Source organism: Anser cygnoides, chromosome 5 (assembly GCF_040182565.1).
Source record: "Anser cygnoides isolate HZ-2024a breed goose chromosome 5, Taihu_goose_T2T_genome, whole genome shotgun sequence".
NCBI lineage: Eukaryota > Metazoa > Chordata > Aves > Anseriformes > Anatidae > Anser > Anser cygnoides.
In genome coordinates, this window is record NC_089877.1 from 57,835,844 (window position 1) to 57,852,276 (window position 16,433).

Consider the following 16,433-nt stretch of genomic DNA (forward strand, 5'->3'; position numbering starts at 1 on the left):
TGTCAGAGGGGGAATTCAGGGAATTCCCAAGCACCTATTAGGGCTTCTTAAGTTAGTGGGGGCAGTTCGAGAAGGCAGAGGAACTGGCTCATTGCTCTTTATAAATTCTCTTTTTTTATTTTTCTCCTTTTTGCTTTCATTGCAGTCCCAAAGCTCCCCATCATCAGAAGAGTTTGACCAAGGTTGACTTGATTTAGCCTTTTTCCCTGTAGCAGAAAACCTCGTGTCCTGTAGGCAGGTGGGACACAGAGCTGAGGGCAGGAGCAGCTGCTGCCAAGGTCCGTCCTGCAGGACGGATGTGATCTCTCTCAGCTTCTGCCCTTTGGGAAACAGACTTTTCTAGGAACAGCTAGCTGAAAGCTTCTAGACCAGGGGCCCTTTGGGATCCTGGAGAGGGGCTGGGATGTCCTGGAGAGATGAGCTGTAATGAAGCACCTCCTTCCAAGCTGTGAACAGCAACAGTACCCATGCTTGGGAAAGGTGCCTGGGCAGGAGCGCGAGCCTGCCTTCGGATTTCATCTGCAGCAGTATGAATTTCATCTCCGTAGTATGTTCAGGATTTGTTCCACCAGCACCTGAAAATAAATCAGTATTGAGCTGGTCAGAATTGGTCATAGTAATCTGAGATGAGTGCCCAAAACCTCAGGGTTGAGCCCTTCACACTGACAGTGACGCTCTATTGCAGCGTGGATGTGACCAAACCCTACCTTTGGGTTCCTCTCTTCTTTGACAGGTTTTTGAGTAGGTTGTTGCTATTTTTTTCCTTCATCTTTGAGTAGTTTACTGATCCTCGGTTATGACACACATTACTTCGCAATTCCAATTTATTTGTGGTGAAAAATGCTTCCTCCTTTGAACGTTCAAAGGCTGCCTGCATAATGGCAATACAGTTTGTCTTCCACGCACTCTAGGCAGAAAGGAGAGTAATACTTTCAGCCTCTTTTGATCCTCAGTGTGAAGGGAAGCAGCGTGCTTAATTTTGAAGCACGAAAATCTCTTGAAAAGGGCCTGTGGACTGTGTCTGTAAAGCAAAATTTTTACCTATGATAACAGATGAACGTATGTATTTATGGAACTATTCTAGAACAACAACAACAACAACAAAAAAAAAAACCACCAACAACAAACTGAAACAGTGGCCATTAGATCTGTGTACCTTTAGAAACAGCAACATAAAATTGGGCTTCTTTGTTTCTTCGACTCTTAATTCCCCTTCCTCTCTCCCTTTCCCTTACGCCAGCAACTGCTCTCTGTCCTGGCCCTATTACAGCAGGGAATGCGAAATTGCAGGGCTGTTTGAGGGCTGCTTTGCACAGGGCAGAGCGCGGCTATAAAACCCCAAGCTGAGCAGCAGCTGGCGGTAGAAGCCCAGCTGTGGCTGGAGCTGGAGTTTGAGACGTGTCTGGCGAGGTGCGTGCTGACGGCTGGTACGGGTGGAGGAGAAGCAGCTCCTGAAACCGGGCTGTTAACCTCAGCCCCTGACCTGTACTTGCGTCTCTGTCGCCTCCAGATGAAAGAACAAAAGCTACTTTATTTGCCTCTCATCAACTATTATAAAAACATAAACTAATGACTGTTAACACAGGTAAATTGAGCTTTTTTTTTTTTTTTTACTTGAAACATAAACAGCAGCAGCCCAAGGCGCTGCCAAAATGCAATCTGGTTCCGTGGGAGAAAAAATAAGAAGAGGTGAAGCAGTTCCTTTGGGTACCTGTTGCAATGAAGCCCTGATCTTTCAGTGAGTGCCCTTGGAGTAGAGATAATTATTGAAGTCTGGCTTTTCTAGAGGGTTTCTCCATGTAAAAAAACTCCTGCAGTGACTGTGGGATCCCCTTGCTTTACACTTGAGAACAAGAGTTTACTTCTACTTTATGTATGTGTAAGGAGACGGTTCTACCATTTTCCCTAAATTTGTAACTCTTCAAGAATTTCCTGCTGTGGGATGTGTCATTTAGAGTGGGAGTAGTGAATAGCTGGAAAAGATTCCTGGCCTCCTAACATCTGAGTTTGTGGTGGGGCAAGACAGGGCAGAGCTAAAGTTTTCCCAGTTAAGATGAGGATAAAGGTCCGATTTCCACATAAATTGCAGGTAGGTTGCTAATAATTTTGTGGTTGGCATTTTGTAGCCTGTCCTGCCGAAAATCTTCCACTTGCTGTAAATGATGGTGAGTCTGGAGAGGGTGAAAAGCCAGTATATGAGAATCACAGCTGTGAAAGACGGTGAAGGGAGGTGAAGTCTGCATCTTCTAGCTGAGTGTAAACAGGGAAAGGAAAAAAACCTGAACTATTCCATATAATTTACTATTATAACTGCAATGTAACTGGTACAAAATCTCATCTGACCCTGCTATTTTTCCCCTTTTGGCATGTGGTTGACTTCTGTGAACCTTATGAATTGGTATTTTCTGTGCCAAAGTAGTTGTTTATCTTCTTCCTAGAGACCAATACTTATCGCACCCCTCTTTATGGGCAGCCTTCCTGGTGGGGGGAAGATGATGCAAATAACAAGGAGGACAGAAGGCAGGAGGAACATTATTCAGGTAAGGGAGGTGAATGTGTGGGGCAAAGAAGGGGGGGATAGAAAAAAATTCTGCATGTTTTTTATCTTTCTTGTGTGAGGTCATCCTGCTTCAAGGCTTTAATTACCACTTTTTTGTACTTGTTGTATTTGCACATTGCTCTGTGTAGACTGCTGCCAATGAAACCAGAGTAAGGGAAAACTAAAATGTTTCCACTAGCACAAATGAAGGTTAAAATCAGCAGTTGTGGAGTAATTCCGTACGTATGAGAAAGGCCTCATGAAGCTTGTTTGAGACCCAAGTTACGAAGCGATGCTCTGTATGTGGTCATACGCAGCCCACCTGAATAAACCATTCAGAATGAGTCCATCTGCTGGGAATTTCCTCAGAGGCACTCGACTGGATTGTATTGATGCAGAAGCTCTCCATTTTTAACCTCATCATGCTTGGAAGCCGTTCAGCATCAGTACTCCTGTTGTTGTGAATCCATGTGTGTGGAAGATGCCTATTTTTATATTTGTGCAGTAAAGCTGGTGTTCCTGTCAAACATGCTTTCCTGCACAAAGACGAGCTTTATTTCAATGTGCGTACAGTACCTCTGTTTTCTGACAGAGGGGGGGGAGTGATTAGCGGCCCTCCCAAGAGGCTGAAATAAGGTAAGTGACCCTCTAGCCAAGAGGTTTGGGTGCTACTGAAAAAATGTGTTTGTAGCCCTGTTGACGTTACTGAATTCAGCACTGATCCAGCAAACGCGTGCCTGTGATTAGCTTCGTACTCTCAAACTTTTCCTTTGAACTGGAGAAAGTGGAGCAGGTGTGCGTGTAAGTGGATTCAGCAGAGTGAAACAGGGTATCTTCCTGCCACATCAGCCCAGCATACAGAAACCTCGAAATGCCACCACCCACGTAGGTTCTGCCAAAATATACAAGCGTGTGCACATGTGCTCAGCTCTGTAGGGAACAGTGGAAGAAAAAGCAAAGTGAATATGACAAGCAGTGATCTGACTGTAACAGTGCTTACACGCCCATTTCAGTGATGAGGCCAGAGTATAAAGCTATCTAAAACAGAACTTGTATTTTTTCTTTAATTCATTTTAGGTACTTCAGCTAATGTTTGTGAATTTAAGGCTTTCTTTTTTTTTCTTTTTTTCTTTTCCTGTTGTAGATAGATCAAAAGAGATAGCCCAACATGAAGAGGAACTGAATGGCAATATTTCTGCTTATAGAGATTCCCAAGAACAGTCGGTGTTTGCTTTCCGGAGAGAGCCAAGTTACTTTGAGATCCCAACTAAAGAATTTCAGCAGCCATCAAAATCTCCAGAAACCCAGGTCCATGAGATCCCGACAAAGGATATCGACGCTATAGTAGCTCCAGTTGTGCAGAGTCATGCCTCTTTCACTATTGAATTTGACGACGGTACCCCTGGTAAAATAAAGATAAAAGATCACGTAACTAAATTTTCACTCAGACAGAGAAGACCTTATAGCAAGGAACCAGCTCACACAGAAGTGATGTCAGCGGAGAGCAAGGTGGCCGACTGGCTCGTCCAGAATGACCCCAGCTTGATGAGGCGGCAGTCTCCAGGAGACGATGTGTACAGTACCAAGAGTGACCTGCCGGTTCATGTGAGGACACTTAAAGGTGAGTGAATGTCTTGTCAAGTGGGCAGTGTTCACTGTTGGCTGTGCAAATGCAACATACTAAAGGGGGAAAATCTTTCTCCTGTCAGGGAGAACTGGACTTATTTATCTCTGCTCCACATTTGCAAGATGAAGAGTATTTCTTTAATTGCTGTTAATGGTTTTGAACCCAGCGAGTAGGCTCTTCACCCAGCCCTGAAGTCATACGTGATGCTGGCCTGGGAACTCTGATCTGGTTCCTCCGCATCTATATCCCTATCTTGGCATTAGCAGTGAGTGAAAAAAGGGTTTTGATTTTTAAATGTTCAGTCATTTCCATGTGGTCAGGCAGGCTGGTAAACATGAGTATTACAGTTGGTTTTCCTCTCCTGGCTTCTCCTAGTTGAGGAAATGACTTTTCTATTTAGCTGCAGTCCAGAAGATGCTAAGTGTAATCCTCACGGGTACAATGCCCAGAGGTCATGGCATGGTGATTGGTGATAGAGTTGAGATACGCGTGATCAACAGTGGAAGAAATATTTGTATCTTTGGAAGAAGGTTTCTTCTCTTAAACTAAAGCTTCTCAGAAATCCTGGTCCTTTCAAAAATTCCGGATTTTGTGGACCTAGTTCCTATTAACTGTGGCACTATGAGGAATTCTTTGGAGATTTTCAAATGTAGTTTGTAACCTAATTCTTAGTGCAGCTGGTGGGAGTCACTTGATTCTCACATGACTTTAAATATATTTTTTCATGATTTGAGTTTGCTTGGATGCCTCTCGTGTGCTGTGCACAAAATAGTGAGGAGAAGACCACAGATTCCTGCATTCTCACTGCCTTTGTGTTCAGAGGCTGTGCAGGTGCTGGAAAAGCTGCCATTGCGAACTGCAAATGAAGTCATATTGGAGGTTACTAGACCTAACTGTACCTGAGGTCCTTCTTAAGAGAGCAATACCTTGTTTTCCCTCAAAGGAATATTTGCTCAGTCCTTGTTGGAAAAATCCTTTTAACGTGAAGAGTTTTATGTATTATGCCTCCAACTTGCTGTTTTGTTTGTGTTTTTGAGAAGCCCCTGTGGTCAAGAAAGTTTCACATAACCAGACATGGGGTTTGGCATGACATGGAAATTAAACTCTTTTGCTGTTGTTGTTTCTAATTCTTCCCAGTATGAGAATGTTGAGGTGGCCTGCCTGGGTACTTCAGGTCCTCTTTTCAGTCTACTGTGGCTATGTGGTAGAAGTTGGTGGTGTTGGGTTTTGTGGTTTGTTTGTTTGTTTTTTCTAATTGAGATTCTGGGTTTTGTTGACTTGTTGGAGAACGTAGTCTGTCAGGGGTTCAGATGTGTTTCAGTAGTTTTGCTCTTTCCTCCTGGAGAAAACCAGAGTGTTAAGCAGCAGCTGCTCATCCTAGGGTTTTTCTGAGCAATGCAGAGAGTACTAGACTGGCTGCACTCACCTCTTTGCAGTCCGTGAGGCATGGAAAGAAGCTGAAGTAACTTAATGCATAATTTGCATATCAAAAAATCAACTGTTTGGACATTTGATTAAAAAATACAGTGTTGGTGGCCTGAGGAGTTTATCCACCTCTGCTTTGGCAGAGGATGGCACGTCATTTATCTGTGATGGCTGTCTAACATGTTCTTCTTGCGGGGCTGATTTTGAAGATGCCTTGGAGGGAGGCTACAGCTGGCTGTGTACCAGGTTTGGCTCTTCGGATCACAGACACCCACCGCTGGGGTTCATTAGCAGCACCTGTTCCCTTTCAGGAACACTGTGGTGAACGTAAAGCCTGGTATTGAGACCACAGAGTTCTGGTCTTAGCTGCTCGAGGGGATGTGCATGGTGTTCTGCTGGGGCATCCATAGGCACGGTGTTTTTCCTTGCATCCTCACAGTTTGCATTCAGCAGAGTTCCTAGCCAAGACCCTTTAATTGAAGAACTTTTCCCTTTCAAGGACGCAGCTTATCAGCCCTCGGGGCGCGATGCAAAGTCTGCTGGCTTTCTTCAGCAAGGTGTTAGGAGACTCCTCAGAGGACTGACTCCTGGGTTGGATGGTTCCTGTATTAAATTCTAATCTTTCACAGTTAACTCGAGGTAATAAATGGTCTTCACCCCTGTGCCTGGAGAACTCGCAAAGTAGGTTTGAGCAGTTTTCCTTTCAAACACGTGGTATTTTAGCCAGTATATCTTGCTGCATATTACAGTCTAGAGCGCAGAGACCTCTTTCCCCGTTCTCCCGATGACAGGTTCCCGGTCGTTGACTGAATCAAGTTGTGTGCCTTCACACCCGTTTCCTTCTCCAAAAAAAGGTTTGTTTGTTTTTTTTTGTTTGTTTTACTTAATCTCTGAGAGTTCTGACCTAAGGTGCTGAGGGGCAGAGAGCATCACTGATACAAAGGGAAGGCTGTAAAGTTGGTTGTCAGTAACAAATAAAAATAAGTGTGAGCTTACTTTAAGCTTAGCGAACTGTACGTAATGATTTAACGTTTGCTTGGCTGGTGGTAGGACGGTGTGACTTCTGGGCTGTCATGGTGCGATTCTGAAATCTTCAGGGAAGTGAAGAACCCTGCAAGTTCACTTTTCCAGTTAGATGCTGTTTCATTCCCCGTTGTAGAGAGGGGTAATGTGGGTGCTTGGAGGTGCATGCGCTGGTAACACGCTGCTCTCGCGGCTTCTTCATCACGGGGATTTGGTTCCTTGGGACGTGGTGCACAGGGTTCATTTATAGATTCTGCAGAGAGATTTCTCCTGTGTAACAGAACAAAATAAGGTAATCTCGGACTACAGTAACTGGGCAGAATGGTAAAATAATGGCATTGCATGTATTTAAATGGCAAAAAGGAAATAAACAACGCCTCACGTATCTAAAACAATCTGTGTTACAAAATCAAAACCCCTTGGGGTTGAAATGATTTCTTGAATTATTTTTAATAATTTGATAGTCAGCCAGCTGTGTAAAGCGGGGTTTGGAGACAGACTCCTTCTTTTTTCCCCCTGAAGGGATACAGTCCCAGTAGCACAGTAGGTGTCTTTGGAGCTGTTTATTTCCTGTAGGATCTTTTTCTTTTAACTCAAAAGATATATTTCAATTGGTAGGTAATGGCAGGGTCACAGAATGTAAGTCAAATGCACGACTTGTTTCCAGGCAATAGGCACGAGGACGGGACGCAGAGCGACTCAGAAGACCCTGTGGCACCCAAGGCAGAGAAGGAGACGACGACGGGCAGCGAGCAGGCGGTGGAGCAAACCAAGCTGCAGCGCCAGATGAGGCGTGACCCCCACGAGATGCTGCACAACAAGCAGGCGTTTGTCATCGAGTTCTTTGAGGACACGCCGCGGAAGAAGCGCTCGCAATCCTTCACACACAGCGCTCACTCCTCCCAGAGTGACACCGATCCTGGGCTGAAGACCAAGGTCGAGAAGCGCAAGAACGTGCTGCCGGCGGAGAAGCAGGGCAACGCGGTGCCCCCATCCCATGTCGGCACGCAGGCGGGCAAACCCAGTAACAGCTCCTCGGGGACCCAAAGAGCTAGCTCCTTCAAGAGGGAGAAGACAGAGGATCGGATCAGCTCTTCGTCCTCCTCCGCTTCCAGAGCATCAGGCAAAACCTACGGGAGCGTTGGGAGGAAGTCTAAAATGGCTCAGGATTTTATGGCTGAGTACCTGCGGGAGACTGCTCAGTCGGGGAAAGCAGGGGCTGAGAAACCAGCACCTCAGCCCATGCCGGCAGCTCCACGCGTGGTTATATCATCAGAACCAGAGTCTGCCCCTACCCCACCTCCGGAGGTAAAGCCAGCCCAGGGCAGGAGGAACGACGAGGAAGATAGCGTGAGCGAGACGGGCACATACACCATCGAGACAGAGTCGCAGGATAAAGAGGTGGAGGAAGCACGAAAAATGATAGATCAGGTAAATGCTGCTCGCTTTTCTGGGCTTGGCCAGCGAGCTGGGGGCTGAACGCTTGTGCTTCTGCAGCTGGTGACGAAGGCTCTAACTCTAACTTCATTAGCTGCTGCCATCTTAAATCGGGTGCAGAGAGGGGTTATGGTTGGTGTGGGAAATCATCCTTGCTGAGCTCTGTTAAGGATAGGTGTCAACAAACTGTCAGACTGATCGTATGAACAGTAACAACAAAATAGCCCAAACAATAAAAATGACAAACAAACAAAGAAACACCAGATGTCAGAAAGCAAGGTGAGCCCTCAGCAAAGAGCCATCTTGCTTCCAAAATGAGATTCAGGTGCTAAAGTGCAAGTGGGCTCGCTGTGAGTTTAGAGGGGAGGGCAGCAGCAAAACAAAGATCAGGCTGGTCCTGCTGAGCGCCGCGGCTGGGAGCAGCTCTGCTCTCCAGGACTGGGGCTGCTCGCGAGCCTCTGCCTTGGCCATGCCTCACCACCTGCCCGCTATTATGAACAGGGGAGCTGCACCCCATCGCTGGCACTGCGTCCTGTGGCAGGCCAAGGGAAACACAACCACGGGCTGGTTTCCTTCATCGTTCACAAGCCCTGGTGGTAGGTGGTGTCTAGTTTTGCTCGGCTAGGAAGGTAGTGCTGGCTGGCAGGGCAAGCGGCAGCTAGTTGAGATAAGTGAAGGGTGTGGTCTAGGGCAGAGGCAATCCTAGATGGATCTACGCTTGTTTAGATTTTGCAAAGTGAATGATAGGCTTACAAAAAAAATAAAAATGAGGGTGAGGCTTAAGAATACTCCACCCAGCCAGGCAACCCCAGGGCAGACCAAAGTTTGGCTGATCTTCAGGTTTAACTTTCATCTGCGGTCTATTAGGAAAACAAAACTGGCAAGTTGCTGTGAACATTTAGTGAACCGTGGGCAGGAGGATGGTGAGATTTAAAGGAGGCCTTAATTGAACCTGGCTTTAGAGCTTTATATACAGTGCTCTGTGGGCCTCGATCTAGCTTCCCTCGTTTGTTTGGTTATTACACTTCTTCCTTACATCTTGTTTGAAATGCGATCGGAAGCTTTCAGGGCAGGGTGTTTCAGCCGCAGCAAGGCCCTAGTCCTAATATTAGATGCTTTATTGCTCTGGTGGGGAAATATGAGCAAAAATACCACAAAAGAAAAACAGTTTCTGGGGAGTAGTCTTGGCAGGCATGTGCCCAGGTCAGGCAGGCTGGTCAAACTCTGCTCCTGGCTGTGCCATAGGCTTGGTGCAGCATAGACCTGCCACTTGGGAAATAACTCATCAGAACTCGGTATTTCTGTCCAGGAAGGAAGATGATAAGATGAATTTGCTGAGGTTCTGGGGTGTTTGCTTTTTGTTCCTCTGCCACTGTACACACACTTTTTTTTTTTTTTTTTTGAGGGAAGTAAGAGTGGAGAACTTCAGGCTATCACTGTCCAAACTTAGGTACCCTCCATGGTCTCCTCTTCTCCTGAGCTACTTGCAGTCAGGGGAGGGAAACAAGCCTTTCGGAGGCATGGATCTTGCTTACTCCCTTAGGAAAGCTTGTTCTTCTCCAGAGAGAAGCTAGCCAGCTAGCTTAAACACTTGTCTCAGACATTCATCCATTCCCAGGTCCCTCCATGGCTGTGCACGGCTGCTTTTCTCAGCCCTGTCACTGCTGCAGTCTATGAAAGACCCTGGAGATGGAGCTTTCCCAGTTGTGCTTTTTTTTTCTTTCCTGCTTCATGAATTAGCTGGTAAATAGATTTCCTGACACTCATCGTAAATTTCTCAGGGCTGAAAAGGGGCTCAGTCAGTGAAAGTTACTACTGTTAAAGGCAGCGCACCAAAATAATGTGGATGAGGGAAAAGGTGGGTGTGAGTGGGATTCTGTGAGTAAGTGTATTTTAAACTGCTACTGTGGAGTAGAGAAGAAAATGATTTAGTTAATTTGTATGGAAGGATTGGCAAGTGTTTCTGACCCTTTGGGATCGTAGTTTGTGTGTGAATAATGCTTTGTAGATTTGAATTTGGGGCTAATATTTTTTTTTCTTTTTTCCATATTTAATCTTTCCCACGCAAATGTCTTTTCAGGTTTTTGGTGTTCTCGAGTCACCTGAATTTTCCAGAATATCCTCAGTCTTCCGACCAGTCATAAAAGGTGAAAAAGACGACTCTGGTTCTCATCAGCATTTAATCACTGAAAACGGCACTAGTCAGAAGTCACCCTTGCTCCAGGCATTTGCCTCAAAAGCTGGGAGTGGGTCTCAGGCTGACGTGCAGGTACGGGCAGTCCAGGTGGATTTGTTGGAAGGGTGGAGGCGTGGGTGGGTTTTTTGGGTGGATGGAAAGGTGATGCGAGGATTGGTTTCCATTTTGAGGAGACTGGGTGATGCGGATGTGAGCGGAGAGATTTTGTGGCTTAGATTTGTTTTACAAACCGTCTTTCTGACACCACCTTCCCCACCTTGTTGTAGATGTCTGCAGCAGTTCAGGGCAGTCAGAAGTGGGTGTCTAGGTGGGCGAGCCTTGCCGACAGCTACTCTGACTCTGGATCTGTTTCTGGGCAGGCTGATGGAGGTACAGGTAAGTCTCAACCTGACATCACCTTTCGAAGGTGCCTGAATCTAAATCAGGATGATATGAAAAGCAGGAATTATGGGCTTCTGTGTGTCTGGCTGTGGCTTATGTTCTGTTTCAGCTAATGTATTTGTGGGTGGGAAGGGCAGGGTGAATTGTTCCCAGTGGAGCAAAGATTGAGAGTGCCTCTGGTTTGCATTTCGGAGTCATCCAAGTTCTTCAGTGTTGTATTTGATATGACTAAAGGGCACCTAAGAAGCAGAAAGACTGTAAGGGCCTTGGGTGTTAACTAGCCCCAAGTAACTCCTTAGACTGCCTAATGATGCCAGAAAAAAACCCTCTGCAAGTTGTCTTGGAGCATAATTGCTGACTGGTGCTTTTTTTTTGGGTATGCTTTTCCTGCGCCTGGCTATGCTGAGAATTTTAGGCTGTTCTGGAGTTTGAGAGGTTTGAAATGTGGAGATTAGCATAGAAATCTAGGAATGGAGAAGGGAAAGGGAGTGGGAGGCGACCAGGTTCCCATCACAGCTAGGAAGACAGCTTACAAACCTCCAGGTCCTGTTGATATGTGAGAAGGGGAGAACAGTGCTTCATTGGCTTCTAGAAATGCTTTTACCCTTTGTTTGGAAATATTTGTTGTTACCTTCACGCCATCAACAGCTGGAGACAGACTGAGTAAAGCTTAAAAGAAACCTTTGTTTTGGAGGTTACTGCCACTGTTTTCACACCACGTGAGAAAACGACTCCCAGAGCATTTGAAATATTACCATAGCCATCCAACCAGTTATCCTGGTATTTAAAGGTGGTATCAGATATGAAGTCCTGACCAGCAGGGGATAAATAAGTGCTCTTTCTGTGAAGTGTGTTCATGCCGAGGAGCACTCACGCTGGGGCAGTGAGAGCTCTAATTCAGTTTCTTCATTATTAGCATCTTTCTTCTGAGGCTTTGCAGTAGGATACAATCAAATGAGAACTTGTGAGAAACATCATCTACATTGTGTAGAATGGCACTGAAAACTGCATCACTGCAGTGGTTTGGCTTGATGGCTTTTCACGTCCTTCCTGTGGTCTGATTTTTAAGGTAGATTGATGCCAGCAGATTCATAGTATGGCCTCTAAACATACATGATTGTACTGAGAGGTAGATTATCGGAGAATGTCCAGGTAGGATTTCAGATTCAGAGGGAAGGTGTTGAGCCCTCTGATCCAGCAAAGGAATTAAGTTTACCTTGGGTTTCTGTATTGGTAAACGTAAAGGGACTGAGCGGGAGTCTGGCCCAAATATGATGTTCATATTAAACACAAGCTTTAGTTCTACACATGTTTTTTCAGTGCTTTTGTGGACTTGCACTTTGCACAATTAAGCTCTTTTTTGTTTAGGAAAAAAATAAAGGCAGTATAGTTGCACAACACTTGACTTGTATCCACTTAACTCCCTTCAGAAAGCGGTGTAGCTACAAAACCTGGGGAACCAGAAAACGCTGTGCCCTTGAGGACGAGGCGTCTTCTTCCCCAGCTCCCACCGAGCGATAAATCGGACAGCCCCACGCCCACGGTCCTGGTCTGCCAGGAGGCCTATTCCGAGGTTACAAAGAGAACCGTCGTGAAGGACCACAGCGTGGAAGCCTATGGTGATCCCAGCAGCCGCCTCTTCATCCAGGAAGACTTGGATCCAGATAGCCTCAGCGATGCCAGCAGATCCGACGATGGCTTCAGCTCGGAAAAAGGCAGGAAGTACAAAGAAAACAATAAAATGCTAGATCAGACGGGAGAAGACACAAAATCAGAGAGCCGGCAGCAAGGAGCCCCCCGGGTTGCAAACATGAGAGCTGTAAGTGAGGCAGTTTCTACTTCGTTCTACATTGGTGATGACAGCAATGATGTGGGGATTGCCTCCAAGCTCTGTCTGAGCATGGCCCACGCTCGAGCAGAGAAAGACGGCAAGGATCAGGAGTTTTCCTTCAAGTCTGCTGGCACACCTGTCCCTGGAAAGCCACCGGTCAAAGACGTCAGTGCTTACATTAATGCAGCAGGAAAAATGGTTATTTCCCTTCACCAGAGTCCTCAAGATCAGGAAAATGTGGCAGGAAAGGAAACATTGTCTTTTGTTAGACAGGAAAGCTTTACCAAAGATAAATCAAGCAGCGGCGTTCCTCAAAATAAACTTCCACATATTTCAAGTCACCCTCTGCTTAAAGATTTAGAGGCTGTTCGGTCAACCCGTATGGACTTTGGTCAGGACACTCATCTTCTCCTTAAGGATACCGAAACTGCCTTGGCAGCGCTGGAAGCCAAATTTCTTGGTCAAAGCCAACAGCTGGAGGCCTCGGAAACTGCTGGTCAGCTGGAGGACTCCTTGTCTGGCGACTCCGACGTGGACACAGCCAGCACGGTCAGCTTGGTGAGCGGCAAAAACGTCCCCACGAGCGCCCCGAAACGCAAAGCGGTCGCGAGCTTGCAGAAGGAGAAATCTTCCTCCACGCCGTCCATCCAGGACCAGTGCGGGCAGCCGAGCGCGCGGGACAGGCTGACAGAGAAGAGGAAGGCCCATGTGCCGGAGGCGCCGAGGTGCGTGGAGGCCACCAAGCGCTTCCAGATGAAGCGGAGCGCTGGGACTCGGGGGTCGCTCGACTTCACGGATGATGAGAGAAGCTCGAGCCTGCCCTACTTGCCGGTCCCAGACGCCGTCGTGTCTGACCACGAGCACCCGGTAACGCGGCCAGTTCCCAGAAGGAAGCCTTTTCCTCAGGCTGCCAAGGAGGAGCAGAGCAAAGCGACGCCGAACGTGCAGAAGATCCAGCAAGTTCTCACCCGCTCCAATAGTTTGTCCACCCCGCGGCCCACCAGGGCCTCCAAGCTCCGTCGCGCCCGTCTGGGCGACGCTTCGGACAACGAGTGCGTCGATACCGAGAAAACGGCCTCCAACCACGAAGCCACCGCGCCGGGCTCCAAGCAGTCCACAGAGACGAAAAAGCTCTCCCGGCTCGACATCCTCGCCATGCCGAGGAAACGGGCGGGCTCGTTCACGGTGCCCAGTGACTCTGAAACCGCGCAGTCGAGGTCGGCGTTTTCGGGCCGGAGCGTGGAGTCCTATCGGAAGACGGGCGTTGCGGAGGTCAGAGCAGCCGCGAGGAAAACGGCGGCTGCTGCCTCCGCCAAGCAGCCTTTCAGCAGGACCCGCTCAAGCAGTGTCAAGTATTCTTCCACGTCCAGTAAGTGCTCGTGCTTTGTTTTTCCTGTATTGCCCTCTTTCTGATTTATAGGCCGGACACGGTTGCCAGCGGTTGGTATCCCAACAATTTCAAGTGCTACAATGGTGAGTACAACAGTCTGCATTCATGACAGTGATGGAGGGTGATGCTTCCTGGGCAGTGGGGTTCGGAGGCAGCAGAGCATCTCCTATACCCAGGGAGATGTCACTGTGGTGTTGCCTGTGAGGATATCACAAATAGCCTTTTTTAGCTCCTCGATTTTATTTTTTTGAGCAGCCAGTTGCCATCTAGCAGGAGAATGTTAGCTTTTTTTTGTTTCTGTTAAAAAGGTAGAGTTTAATGCCTCTCCAGTTCTGTCCTGCTTTTCTTTGACTTCTAAAACTCAGAGTTTGCTCCGAGAATGGCTCTAATGGTATTGATGGCAGCTAATGTCCACAGCGGCAGGTTTGAAGGCACGTGAAACAGGAAAACAAATTAATGTCCCTGTGTTTTAAAGGCCGTTCGCTTCTTCTTGCTGCAAATGCAAGCATGGAGCTGGACACTATGTTTTGATTGCCCCAAGAGGTTCCCTCTGCTGTGTATTTTCATTCATTTTTGCCATAGGTAAGGAAGGCACACAGTTATGCTGCCCGCGAGGAGGAGGTTCGGGGGCTGTCTTGCTCTCTAGCTGTACGCTCAGCAGCCTGTTATGAACAGACCCTCGCAATATCAACATTTGTCATGGTTAAAACAGCCTTTAATTAAGAGGCGGGGACAGTGCAGATGACAGCTCTGGTACGGTAATTGGCAATCAGAGGCTGTCCCAGATAGTGCTTATGCCTTCAGTCTAAGACCTGGTCTATGCCCAGACTCCTTGATCTACCATGAACGTGACCAAGCAGGGCTGTTTGAGTTGTTTTTTTAGGGAGGATGGGGGGCTGAAGGGACAGGAAGAACTGCTTTGGCTGAGTTTCTCAGGCCTGTTGAGAGGGATGCTGTTTTGAGCAGATTCGTGTTTTTGTAAGGGCTCTTGAAGAGTTTTGGATGTGTCCTTTTCATGTCCTTTCATACAGTTGAAATAATTATCCTTCTTGCACTATTCATTTTTATTGCATGCTAAAAATGTTATTTGCTGCTTGTTTTGATTTTTGGATTGTTTTGTCACCTCCAGCTTCCCTTTATTTTAATGATTTTTTTCTTGCACATTTGTATATGCATGTAAATCAGAATGTAAATTAGCTAAAAGAGTGCGTGGAGTTGCTCTCTTGCCTTTTTCAAGATGATGCTGTTACTGACTGTGTGTTAATCAATAACAAATTCAGATCAGTACGATGTGGTCCAGGTTTTACAAACAAGAGGTACTCTTCACACCCCCCTGCCTTTGGACCACAGACTTTAAACCATTTGGAGAAAAATGATAAGAGCTGGCCAGTTCTTGTTCTCAAATGAATTGGTTTTTGATTTGCAGAGCTTTGTAGTAGCACGCTAACACCTTTCCTTGGGCATAGTTGCAGCACATGATGCTAATCCTTCTTTGAATTAGCTGCTCTTAAAATACTAACCTCCTAATTCCTTGATAGGATTGTGGACCTTGCACAAGCTCTAAGTAGACTAGTTGTACTTCCTCCTGCTTCGTAGCGCTGTAGCGGGTGTGTGATGCGTGTTCCTATACTAACGTTAGAGACCTTGTGAACGAGCACCCAGCACCCCATTCCTGGGACAAAACCAAGACGTTGATGAACTGAACGGTTGCACTGTGCCATCGAGGTGTCTCTGAGCACGATACAATAACCAGTGAAAACACTGAGTGTCAAGCCTTGGGAGTAAGGAGGCAGATGTGGCTGATTTATTCGAGGATTTCTTAAAGCATTAAGCTAACCATGATGGTTTCCAACCGTCCCAGTGGGAGAAAGCTAATCTTGCTAACGGAGGAACAGAATGAGTATCTGGCCTCGAGACAAGAAATGCCAGTGGCTTGTCAGGCACCTGAGGTAACTTTATGGGAAAAGCGCAGATAACGTCAGGATAATCCAAGGTGCCAATTCTGAAAGAGAAGGGCTGGTATCCCCCTGCTCCTCTGTGTACGGGATTTGTTTACTCAGTGTGATCTGAATGATGCTGCAGGACTAGATTCTGGTTGCCCTTGGCGTGCAGGGGCGGAAAATCAGGCCCTTAGTTTGGGAGTCCCTGTTCAGTGATAGGGAGACCTCTTGATTCAAAACCTGTACTTAAAAAACCAAAACAAACAAACAAACAAAAACTTCTCTTCTGGTGGAATATGAGCTGATTTATTTTTCTGTATATACGTATATATTTTAATCCTGAGCCATGACCTGTAAATAGCTGCGGTAACAATGTATACGAACATTTTTTTTTCCTCTATGTGGTAACTGTCTAGTTTCTATCTCCATCTTATAAGCCAAATTCATTATTTTTGTTTGCATGATCAGTGATGCTGGCTTAATTTGCTTTCAGTGATTTAGCATTCTTATAACCTTGGTAGCAGAGTGAAGCTTTTAGGTGCTGTAATTGTCAGTAACGTGGCTGGCTTTGTGTTCGGTGGGTCTTCATCCTCCGGGCAAGGATGGAAGGAATGAAGGGCTGTGCAGAGAGTGCCATGAGACA

General features: G+C 46.6%; 1 protein-coding gene across 10 annotated transcripts in view; it reads left to right on the plus strand.

The window, feature by feature from the left end:
• The window catches only part of CEP170B (centrosomal protein 170B), a 56,810-nt gene that overhangs the window by 24,815 nt on the left and 15,562 nt on the right, over positions 1-16,433 (plus strand). For 5 of the 10 annotated variants that reach the window (XM_066998434.1, XM_066998435.1, XM_066998430.1 and 2 more), the window contains exons 8-14: positions 2,439-2,540; positions 3,684-4,160; positions 6,383-6,445; positions 7,282-8,045; positions 10,132-10,320; positions 10,515-10,623; positions 12,060-13,829. In XM_066998434.1, coding sequence (XP_066854535.1) covers positions 2,439-2,540; positions 3,684-4,160; positions 6,383-6,445; positions 7,282-8,045; positions 10,132-10,320; positions 10,515-10,623; positions 12,060-13,829 — 3,474 coding nt within the window. The other 5 variants (XM_066998433.1, XM_066998436.1, XM_066998437.1 and 2 more) reach the window with 2 other exon arrangements.